The 12,644-nt window shown below is 37.8% G+C and overlaps 1 protein-coding gene across 2 annotated transcripts; it reads left to right on the forward strand.

Moving 5' to 3' along the window:
- The first annotated feature begins 2,236 nt into the window (after positions 1–2,236).
- On the forward strand, positions 2,237–11,994 carry cdkn2c (cyclin-dependent kinase inhibitor 2C (p18, inhibits CDK4)). 2 transcript variants are annotated; one of them, XM_061738245.1, is made up of 3 exons: positions 2,237–2,596; positions 6,193–6,550; positions 11,917–11,994. In XM_061738245.1, exons 1-3 carry the CDS (start codon positions 2,468–2,470, stop codon positions 11,919–11,921), a joined length of 492 nt encoding a protein of 163 aa, XP_061594229.1. In that variant the 5' UTR covers positions 2,237–2,467; the 3' UTR covers positions 11,922–11,994. The 2 variants fall into 2 exon arrangements, with proteins under 2 accessions (XP_061594229.1, XP_061594228.1); XM_061738244.1 differs by lacking the exon at positions 2,237–2,596 and adding an exon at positions 3,212–3,770.
- Positions 11,995–12,644: the final 650 nt, after the last annotated feature.

The following is a 12,644-nucleotide window of genomic DNA, read 5'->3' on the forward strand; positions in this document are numbered from 1 at the left end:
TTGGATGAGAGCTGTGCGAAAACTGCATATGAGAGGAAGATCTGTGATGTGGGCGTAGACATGTGCATGGAATTAATTTCTCATTGGAAATGCCTTGGTCAAAATGGGAGCTTGATAGAGGATGAAAGAGTTGAAATTCCGTGAGATTTTCAGAGCAAGACTCCCAAAATGGTGATGGGTAGGCAGTTGGACTTTGTCAAGGTTGAACAAATCTCAAACGAAAGCAGTGATGGTAGATATAGAGATTCCACGTTACAGGCAGTTTTAAGACAAAGGAACACATGAAGCCAAAGATTAAAAGAGGAAGAATATAAGATGTGGAACGTGAAGGCAACGCCAGAGCTGTGACCTAAGGGGAGTGACTGATACTGGGAGTGATCCCAGCAGATCCTGAGCATGTAGGGCACAGAGGATGAAGATGTCAGATCAGAGCTCGCAATAGGCAAAAAAGTGCATTTTGGCATCTGCACTCTTAATAGTAAAGAGACAAGATGTGCAAACTAATGTATAGTGAGTGTTTTGATGGGACGATTGGTGAGATTTTTTGTGATAATTTTCATCTGATATTCTAAGATAGAGGATAACAACATCTGCACAATAAATTATAAGCCTCATGTGCATTTCAGATTTCCCAATAATTAGAATCATCAATGAACTTGGCTGCCTGCTCAGATGATACCGTGAATGTGTGTTTGTGTGTATATATATATATATATCAAATGATATATCAGGTGGAGCATGACCTCTGCCTGCCAACCTGAAAGTCAGAGTGAAGACAAATCTCCCTATAAGATTAGTAAATCAATATTTTTAAGTGCCCCTTAGCAAAGCAAGACAATGAACCTCACATTGTCTCTAACGCATTCATTGATGTGTGTACATGTGTGCATTTATGATACAAAAAAGCACTGCCCAGACTCATTAGAAAGCCATAGAGTGCTGTAGGAATATGTGAGCGTGGTTGGAGGAATGTGGTTTGTAATGAAAAGCACTTTGAGTTGTGGAGTACTCTAGAAAAGTTCTATATAAATAAACCCCATGTACCATTTATAGGCTATATCCAAACAGCACAGAGCACAGACTGACTTAATATCCATTTGAATTAATATAGATTTTACTTCTAAGTGAATATTTGGAGCAGAGAGTGCTTCTAGGTTCCTAGAAAATGAGAAAGAATTTATGTACCTGCATAGACCAACTCACAAGCCACTGTTAACAAGACTTGACTTAAGCCCTTTGCTCCTCTAGGGTGCATAGTCAACGGCCTCCATTTCACTCGGATTTTAGCTGTTCTTTCGAGATCTCCCCAGTTGAGGGCGCTCTCTACCATTTCTGTCTCGGTGCTTCTTCTCCAGCTGTTCCAACTGTTAACAAGGGGTCAGGTTTAAATTCTAAAATAGGTTAAAAAATAACCAGTTTGTTTCTTTCCTAGAATTGATAGTCTCACATCTGCATCAAAATTGAAGAAATGTAAACGTCAGTTTATTTCAGAGTCCAGATTTGTTGTGCAGAAACCATCTTCGTGTATGGTTGTAGAGCTAACCCACACAGCAATGTGCTGTTTTCTGTTCATAATACTTTTTTTGCACTGTTGTACACGATAACCTACAGTTCATCACACTGTTTCTATTAGTCTGTTTATAAATAATACTGTCTAAAGACAATATTACATATTAGATTATCCCTTTTGAAATATGCACTGGGAAAACAACTTCCTCAAATGAATGTACATGTAGCCTAGACTTTACTGCCAAACACATGTAGTACAAATATCAAACCTAAAGAGCTTTAATATATCTCATCACCAGAGGGCGACACAAGGAATTGAAACTGAAAGATATTGCTTAGTAATATTGTAAAACGAAATGTGTGAATATATGTCTGTCACTGAAATTGGTAATACAGTAGGGTGAGATAAACGAAGAGATGAGCCTGTGCCTGCCCTCTCTACAATACCGGATGATGCCGGCAGACATGCCGGCATCTTTATTATGACGCTGTCACTGAAACCGGCTGTCTCTGCTCCGTTAAGACACGACCCGCCTACCATTTTTGTTTTATCCAATCAGGATCTACTCTTTTTTGGCCTAGAAATTCAAAATGCATCCCTTTCGTTTATTTGTCGCAAAAAAAAAAATACAAATGCAAAACATCTAACGTCATCGGGGTTATTTCGGCAGGACATTTTCTTTTTTGCTTTGAACATCAGTAACACCGACATTCTTCCGTGCATCCTCGGTGCAGTGGTCGGAGGCGCATCTGCAGGGTGATCCGACTCTTTTTTGGAAATGAAAATAGGGTTGATATGAACGGGCGATCTTCAGGCTGATCTCGAGGCGCTTCATTTCATTTCTGTGGCTCACTACCGAAAAATAATGTCTACGCTGGGAAATATGTTTGAAAATGAGCGGGAAGTGACTGTTAATGACATCACATCTTTGGATAGTAAGCAACGTTATGATGCTCTATGGGGAAATTGATTTATTTTGAGAGTTTCTTGTGGCATATTCATTTTTTCGAGTCGAAAAGAAAAAAATGGCACCTGTCGAGAAGAGAAACGTGGAGGAAGACATTTACGGCCCAGATCTCATTTAAAGTAAGTTATTGAGCTTGCTTTCCTCGTTTGTGCGTTTTTGCGCTTTGGATGTTGGTGCTGCGCATTTCATTTTTTATTCCTTACATTATGGCCTTACCGGTAGGTTTTTTTTTCTTTTTTCTTGTTTTTAATCCATGTCACCTTTATGAGAATATTAAAACCGATTACAAATACCCTAATACCCTATATCCCCCATGTGGATTCTCCTGTGTGTGTGTGTGTGTGTGTGTGTGTGTATGTATGTATATATATATATATATATATATATATATATATATATATATATATATATATATATATATATATATATATATATATATATATATATATATATACATATACATATATATACATTTGTGTGTCTATGTGTGCGTGTCTGTGTGTGTTATTAGTATACACTAACTTCCCAGATTTCATTCAGTTCAGCTTGTTGTAACATATAATGCTTGAACAAAAGTAGAGAATAAATACTTGTCAGTCTCTTATAACTAATTGCTCAAATTAAAAGTCTTCATCACTTTTCTGCAAAACTATTTGAAAGTTGCTTTACTTTAAAGGTTCAGCTCTAATTCACTTATTCTACATAGTACATTAAGTATTTAAGAATAATGTTTCAAAATTAAATCTGTTTGTGGGGAAATGGCTGACTATACATTTTTCATGGAGCTATCTATAATGAATTCATAATCTTGTAATTATAATGTCATTGTTTACTCTGTTATCATAACATGTATTTGAGGAAGAAAGAAAAAAGAAAGACAATCATTTCACATTCTCATTTCTCCTCATCATATTTTATGAAATTATGCTTTCTGTATACTGTATAACCTATCTTCAAAATCCTCTACATCAGTCTGAAGGGTTAAAAAGTAATCAGAATTGCAATTCAATGCCTATGATGCAAATGGGAAGGGGAGGTGCTAAGAGCTAGGTATATGATCAGAGTACCACTCTGAATCGTGCCCTGTGGCTTCCTCCTGAGCACTTGCAAGCCTGGATCATCCCTTTTGTCAGTTTTTTTGTAACCCTTTATTTTTTAATAATGGCCGACTGGGTAGCATCAGATAAGCTCTGCAATGCTTCTGCCACTGGAGATGTAAAAACAGTAGTGGATTTGCTGAAAAAAGGAGCTGATGTCAATGGATTTAATCAGTTCAACAGAACTGCTCTGCAGGTCGGTATAAAAGCTTTCAGAACCGTGTAAAAGTGAGTTTTGTAACATGCAGGCCTTATGCTTTTTTTTTTCTCCTGACTGTTAGAAGCACTGTTACTTCCTACTCCTAGATTCTACCATGTGGTCTTAATTAAACTTCATCTTTTGTTCTCAGATGGGTTTTGTTCTTTATTTTTCCTACCTGGATTATCCAAATACTTTATTAAACCAGTAACTCTGTGTTTTTAGATAGCTATGTGTTTAAACTCTTCATAGGTCTACAATAACCACAGTTGCTTATAGGATTGAAAAATAACCTGTTAGTTTTGTGATAAGTAATTTATTCATTGCAAAGTTAGCACAATGATATAGATTTATTCTTTTTTTTTTTCACTTTTACAACTTCTAGAAGGGATGTTTGAGAAATGGATTCAAAATATGTGAACATGTTTGCAGATAAAACAATAATTATTACATTTTTAGTATTACTGTAACAAATATATTGATGCTATTAAACAAGAAAACATAATCATTGTATTTGAGGTGAACAATGGAGCCGAATAGAGTAGCATGAATGTGTTAATGAGGAAGTTAGTTTAGGAAAAACACACTAGGACCGCGCCTGCAGCTTCTCTATGCCACATGCTCATGCCTGTATTATGTTATTTTCAGCGTTTATCCTAAAAGAAAAGGATAAATAAGAGACAATACAAAATGTGGCACTATGAAAGGACTGTGAAAAGACCTGAGTCCACAGAAAGTATTGGAATAAAACAACAAAAGATACACACAGATGACTCAAAACCACATTCGGTCTGTAACACCCAACCTGACACTAAAGTGTGTTCTGCATGTTATCTATAACAGGAGCTATCATAAAACAATAACAGACATATGAGAACGTTGATCGGCTACTAAGTATTTAAAGTACCTTTGAGTAGTTTTGACAGCAAACTACCAATATGGTCTTAATGCACATTCAAGTTATTGAATTGGGGCATTGTAATTGCATAGGCCTGCAGCTACTATTAAAAATGATTTATTTAACCCTAGTGGAATCATTTTATTTTCTATGTTTCATATCACCGTTTCAGGAACTTCCTGCTGCATGTCTGTAGCAGGGGGGATTTAGGCCATGTGCATATATAATCTGCTAAAATGATCTGAAAGTAAATTGGGCTTTCTTTCCCTTAAAAATTTACAACTTATTCTGATAATTGTGCTGGTCCTTTTGCCTGTTACCTGATATGTTTAAACATTGATTAGTCTAAGGATGGAAATGGGTGTTGAGTGAAGTCTGCATGTTAGCCTAGTGAGCATGACATAGCAAAAATCACTCAGCATTAATAAAGCTCATAAAACAAATACAGGTCAATTGTTGACCAAGATAAGTGTTTATAAAGAATGTTTTTTTATTGACAGATGAAAAGGTTGAAACTGAAGAAAAAAACCACATGACTTAAAAAATAATGTTAGGAAGTCACACTGGCTCAGTTTAGCTGCAGTACAAGCTGAAATAGGCCACCATTTTCAGGAAAGGCTGCCTCTTTTGCACACATGCAGAGAGGGTTGACATCATTTGAGTCCAAAAATAGCTTTAAAGATGTTATATTAATATACAAAATCCTAAATGGTTTTGTTTTATTTTTTAAAAAAATATGCAAGATGACCCAAGGTCACAAGGGACAGGGAGTTTTGTTGTCAGTAACAGCCATGAGATTTGGGGAGAGGATGTGAGGATGGTTAGATTGACAAAGACTGCATTTAAAGAAAATATGAGACTATATTTCAAGGTTGAACCAGATGAGACCAGGCTATGAAAAATAACATTTGGGTTTCTACAGTTTTGCTAGTGTTCTATACAGTATTGATTCTTTTATTATCTAAAAAACATGTTTGACATGGGCACATAAAACCCCCAAAACAAAACACAACTGCAAATACACCCATGCCCACACTTTTGCATGCACAAATAAGTTCATGTTTAATTTTATTCTTAAATAAATTATATACATTTTATGCATACATTTATATTTACAATGCTATTATAATTACAGTGTTCTCTTCAAACGTATTTTTCCATACACTGAGTAATAACTCAGGGCTCCTGTTGACATTATCCCAAAACATCCCTATTTTGCACTTACTAGCAAATAAAAAAATTTGTGAGACAATGGCAATTTTATGAAACCATCATCAGATTTCACCCACAGCTGGTTTAATAGTTTTATGAACAAATTAAAAAAGTGGTCCATTTTAGCTCGCTAATTATAGAAGCCTAATCATTCATTTTCTTCTATACAACTTTATACATTAAAAAAAAGTTTGTCTTTCAATGTTATCCAGTTATCAGACTTCGGTCGTACAGGTCGTGACCTGGTTTTTAGGCCCGTGTTGAGTGAGTTGTTATAATCCAGGTGTATTTCCCCGCTTCTCGGCGCAGGTCGTCATGCTGGGCCACAGCCGGCTCATCCAGGTGCTGCTGGCCGCGGGCGCGGACCCCGACCTGCCTGACCCGCGGCTCGGGCTCACCGTGACCCACGACGCGGCGCGCCAAGGCTTCGGGGAGTCGGTGCGGGTGCTGGTGTCCGGCGGCGCGGACGTGAACTTGTTGGACTGGGACGGGAACCTGCCGCTGCACCTGGCCGCCGCGGGGGGCCACCTGGAGGCGCTGCGGGCGCTGCTGCCCCGCACCGCCGACCCGGGCCAGGCCGATGGCTGGGGCCGCTCGCCCTGGAGACTGGCCATAGACCACCAGCAGCTGGACGCAGCCGCCGCCATCAGCCAGTACCTGGACCACGGTGGGTGCTGCTCAGGATCAGTTCAACACCCGCTGGCCCATGGCCCGTTTTTCAAAATACCCACAATCATGATGTGAGATTGGCCCTCAATGTTTTACCTTTTTAGCTTCAGAAAAACCACCCCAAACTGCTGTGAGGTTGTGACTACTAACTTTTTATTATATTTATTATAAGTTAAGTTAACAATTGTAGGCTATTTTTCTTGAGCCACCTTTGTCCGAGACTTAGCCCTACATATTTGAAAACACGCTCAAGAATGATCGTTAGTAATATGACGAATCGAAAATGGTTACTAAATGTGAAACAAAAAGTTTAGATTGCACATTTTATTTTCCAGCCTAATGCATATAGGCTACATCTCACAGATTCAGGGGCAATTTAACAGCATCAAACAAAAGACGGATAACGGAGGCCTGAAGCACGCAAATGAATCCCGTCCCATGTCCCGTTTTTCCAGATACCCACAATCATTCTATTGCTTTCAATGAGAGATTGGCCCTCAATGTTTTACCTTTTTAGCTTCAGAAAAACAACTCTAAACTTCTGTGAGGTTGTGACTACTAACTTTTTATCATATTTATTATAAGTTAACAATAAGTTGTTGTAATGTTGTAATGGCAATCTAACAACAGAAGATGGCATGCAAAGGAATTTGAAGACATTTCCAACTCATGCTGGTTCCAAAAAAAGTGGTCCGACAGGGAGCTGCGTTCAACACTTTATTTTACATGGGCAAAGCTTCAAAAAACAACACCTACAAAAACCCGGGTGCTGAATGAGAGGTTAAAAAACGAAACGAGCTCGTGTATTATCAAAAACAACACATTAGGCTACTGGCGACTCAACAAACCATGCGCACGCACTCATGCACGGTTGAAAAACTGTGTGGCTTCCCACTGCACCTGATCACCCGTGTCTGCCTTACAATTACCTCCTATGCCCACTGGTGCGCAGGTGATGCAACTCCAACCACACACACACACACACACACACACACACACACACACACACACACACACACACACACACACACACACACACACACACACACACACACACACACACAGCACAACTCTAAATTGGCTACAACAATTGTATTTTTCTTGAGCCACCTTTGTCCGAGATGAAGCCCTCCATTTTTGAAAACACGCTCAAGAATTATCCAACTATCGTTATCCTGGTAATCGGACGAATCGAAAATGGTTACTAAATGTGAAACAAAACGTTTAGATTTCACATTTTATTTTCCAACCTAATGCATATATATCTCACAGATTCAAGGGCAATTTAACAGAATCAAACAAAAGACAGATAACGGAGGCCTGAATTACACGCAAATGAATCCCGTCCTGTCACAGGGAGGATAACATCTTGTACAGAAAGGCATGCAAGTAACACACATTGATTAGTCTAAAATAATGAATATCTTATCATCAGGGTATTTCATTTCATTCTTGCACTCTTGATCGGCCTGAATAATATAGTCATTCATCCCTTTGTGGTCTGTTTTGGTTGTGAGTTTATGTTTCGATCGCGTTTTGACGAAGGTGCAAAATTTCTTTTCTCCTTTTTTGATTCACAATAGTCAAATAGCGACAACATGGCTGCTGCATATATCTCTACAAAGTTTGTTGGTCTAAAATCAGAACCAGCTGCCATGTGCCTGTCTGTGCTATCGAAAGTAAAAACCACAACGGCAACTTTTCTCTCTCTCTCTCTCCCTCCCTCCCCCCCCTCCCTCTCTCTCTCTCTGTCTCTCTCGTGTGTGTGTGTGTGTGTGTGTGTGTGTGTGTGGGGGGGGGGGGGGGGGGGGGGGGGGGGGGGGGAGTGTGGGGGGAGTGTGGGGGGATAACTTTATTCATTTGACCTCTGACAACGACGACGGTTAGGAAGAGATTCTTCATTAAAACGCTAAGCGGACAAACAGGTTCATCGTGGCCTCGCCTTTTTTTCTGTGGCTTTCAAACATCTATTTACAGTCTGTTCAGTGTATATTTTATTTAATTGTCCATTCATCAAATAAATCTCAGTGAAATACACATTTCAGATCTGTTCTTGAGCTATTTGGTAGCCGAAACTTCCAATAATTCACATTATTTCATAAATCCAGGTTTTAAGGATTGTGGAGAAAACTTCCACTGACGTGCCAGAACAGACCAATATATCTGGAAGATAATAATAAATAGGATACATAATGATATGATCCAGGACATGTTAGCGTTATCCTCCACGGGCCCTCGGCAGCTTCAATTGTGCTCGCGGCCTCCCAAAAACTTGAATGAGTCATATTTCAAATAATAAGAAGTTATTTTTGTAATTATTTGTTTGTGTGCGTGCGTGTTTGGTCTCTTCAATCTGTGTTTCTGCGTTTACCGTGCATAAGTCCACCTGTCATTCTTTGCGATATCCATTCAGCCGCTCCAACTTTTCAAGTGCTCTCCTATTGTAGTCTTTATGGGATGTGCATGAAAACGACACACCTCCCCTTTTTCAAAATAAGATAACAAGAAAGGATGAATCAAATATAAGTTAGTAAATAAATAGATCAAAATAAAAATGATGTTTGGGACATTTTACCTTTTTCTATTTAATGATGCATGGCAGGTGAGGTCCACGAATCAGGCTTTTGAGGAGGAAATCCAGGCAGAGAGAGTTTATTTAAGGAAGTGGGAGTGACATATTTGAATCTGTTTGGGATCATACTGGTAACCTTGCATGCTTCTGCTAGACGTTAGGGAAGGTAATATCTGCACTGTCACTACATGGAGCTTGCATGAGCGCAGCGTTGGTCTGTTGAAGGTGGTAGTGCTGGTTTGGCTTTGGTAGCCATTTTGTAGGTAATCTACTGGAGACAAATCAGTCTTAATTCCAGCATCACAGTCATAGCCAGAGGACATTTATTCTTAAAAAAAAACACTACAATTCATACACATCTGTATCTAATTATACACAGGATATTAAATTCTCCATATTAGTTTACATCTTTACATATGTATGAACATCTATGCATGCGTATGTCTATACAGAGATAACACGTATGTGTTACTTTAATGTAATCTAGCGACATGTATCTACTTTAGTTCTCTCTAACAGAATCAGAGTTTTAGGGGTCAATAAAATATGGTAAACTGTCAAGAGGGCTAGTAAAGGAAACACACTCACTGAACCCATGCCTGGAAAAAAAAACAAGAGAATAAGAAAGAAATTGTGGAGAAGTGGATATTTTGCTGTACATTAAAAACAGTACCTCAAACAAAGTCCTAAGACATTTTAAGAATAAAAAAGTATGGATTTTAAACCACTATTTATCCATTTATACAGTCAGAATGTTTGAAATTGAGTGAACAAGTAATTTTTCACTGAAATCCAGCAGTCATTAGAAATGGAGAATTACATTTTCAGTGTTCCTCAAACATAGTACTTTAGATATTATAGCAGGCATTTTTCTGAGAAAACAAGTTAAATATATACCTTCAACATTATTATAATGATAATATTTGACATTCATGTTTTTTAGTTGTTTTTAAGAGACCATTTAGTGTCATATTTTTATTTTCTAAGCCAAAAATATGAAATTATGCACTTAATTTTGCTCAAATCTGCACAATAAAAACATTTTATAACATTCATTGTCAGAAATTATGAAATAGCCTTAATATAATGTCTCAAATATGATTTTAATTTTCATTTATTTTTACTTATAGTTTAGTTTGATTATTTGTGTTATGGTTTTATTTTGAAAACCGAAACAAATGCACATTTCATGAAGGCACTTGAAGTGTTGGAGCGTCTGAGTTGACATCGGAATGACGGCTTTTCCCTCCACGCAGTGAAGATTTGAATGAATGAATGAATAAATAAATTCATGTTTATGGGGATAATATATAGGCTACTGTAGAAATACATGACAATCTTTTTTGAACCAGACTAAACAGTTAAACCTGCAGCAGGCCTAAGAGTAATTTCACGTCATGCTCAGTGTTTTTATTGAGGCTAATGTTCACGTCAAATAACAGGAAAAAGCATTTTTTGTCAAATTTTCAATGTATTTATAGGTTTAGGTGACTGGGAAGGAGGCGGGATGTTTTAAATGAAGAAGAAAACAGGTGGTTGAGCCGCAGTCAGTCGACCCTTTACGGTTGCTTTGGCTGAACAGCGAGGACGCTGCTTTACAGTCCCGTCAGTCCACACTGATGTTAGTTTTCGTTTTGTCACTAGGAAAAATGATCATTTCACTGCTTTTTTAAGTGCATGAGGCCATCTTAGATGAGGTTCAGTTAAATTCTGAAATCGGAAATAAATGAATAGCCTATTTATGCGCATTGTCATTTGTGAAACCTCTAAGTTTTATGAAAATGAAAAAGGCTACTTTCCCTGCTTAAAAAAAAAAAATTACAATTAGACCACCTTCAACCAGCTCTAAATCAGACATCACAATACTTAATAATGGATACATATGACTCAAACCTGGAGTAAATTCTCCCTTAGCAGGGACTACATAAAACACAGCATGTGATATGTGAAACCTATTTGTGAAATTGCTAAAAAAAAAAAAAGGGAATTTCCTTGCTTTTTAATACAGCTAGACTACTTTAAACCAGTTGACAATACTGTCATCTTCCAATTGTAGCTATAGGATGAAGAAATGGGGGAAAAAAAAGAGTGCTTTTGAAGCCTTTTCCCCCCCTCATACAGACACACCCACATTATTTCAGTTAAATTTAGATGTTTTAGCCTGGCTAACTTAGCTTTTACTAACCTATGATACATTCATTTTCATCTAATCCGTCTAAACATCCTCATATTATGCTACTGAACCTACATCTGAAACAAATGCTGCCACAGCTGAATAAGGGACAAGCAGTACCCCACTGGGACCCCTGGTCACTGGTGGGGGGGTTGGCTGCGAGTCTTGGCAAACTTCTGCTGGAATGGTTCTGAAATCTTCCCCCGTGGCTCCCAGCTCCTTCAGGCGCTCCATGCCAGGGATGTCGGAGCTGGCGGCCAACATTTGCAGTGGGGCCTCCTGTTTCAAATGTCATTTCAATGGCAAGAACAGAAATGACTGCTGTGTTTAACAATGCACAGATAGCACACACTGCCTGCTATTTAGCCAAGATATGTCCTAAGAACCCTCTTGGCCAACCCACAGCTAGATGCTGTAGTTTGTTGGTAAAATTAACAGCACAACTAAATTAATCATCTTTACAATATGAATGACTCTGTTAGATCTTTATCCACAGCTCAGAAAGCTATTTCTACATATTCTACATTTTTTCACTTATTGTCACAGCATTACTGTCACTTACTGTTCATGATTGCAAATACTTAAAAATCTTTTTCACTTTTTCTTTTTTATCTTACAGACTGAAGAAGACTATGAAGATCACAACATTAACCAAAGTAACTAACTGTTTTTGGTTAATGTGAATAAAAAAACTACAATAAAAAGATGGCAACGCTGTTTAGTGTCTTATGTGAATTGTTTCGAAAGTAAAAGCAGGAAGTTTCTGCATATCCTCATTTACAATGAGCTGTGTGACCCTGTGTGCACTTGTGGGAAAGTAATCCTCATTTCACAACTGTCATGCCACAATTATTCATAAATTTTACTTCCAGTAAATCCAAGAAGAAAGATTTAAGTTTCATAAGTCACTACCTCTTACCTAAGATAGCATTTTGTCCGAATGCACATCACTGTAATAGCAACATGCAGCAAAAAACCAAAAACATGGAAAACTTTTGCTCTAATGAAAAAACATAGTCTGTTCCCAATTGGCAGTGTACTAATATCTGGTACCAACTGTAAAGTAGCTTTAGAGCAGGTTTAGAGAGGGATCTTTTTTTTTCCAGGTTTGTCATATCTGATCTTGCAGCACTAATATACAAACAAATTAATTTACTTTTACTTCCACTGCTGGATTGGTTTATTATTTTCCCGTTTGAATATGTGATGAGTTGTGTGGCTTTGTTGTTAAGACAGTCATACTTTTAGAGAAGTGGGATAAATTACATAACACAATTTAGAAACTCTAAAGTTGTACACTAGTATGTTTATGAGCTCATATACAGGTAGAAACACAGAGAAAAATGT

Source organism: Cololabis saira, chromosome 13, assembly GCF_033807715.1.
Source record: "Cololabis saira isolate AMF1-May2022 chromosome 13, fColSai1.1, whole genome shotgun sequence".
Taxonomy (NCBI): Eukaryota; Metazoa; Chordata; class Actinopteri; order Beloniformes; family Belonidae; genus Cololabis; species Cololabis saira.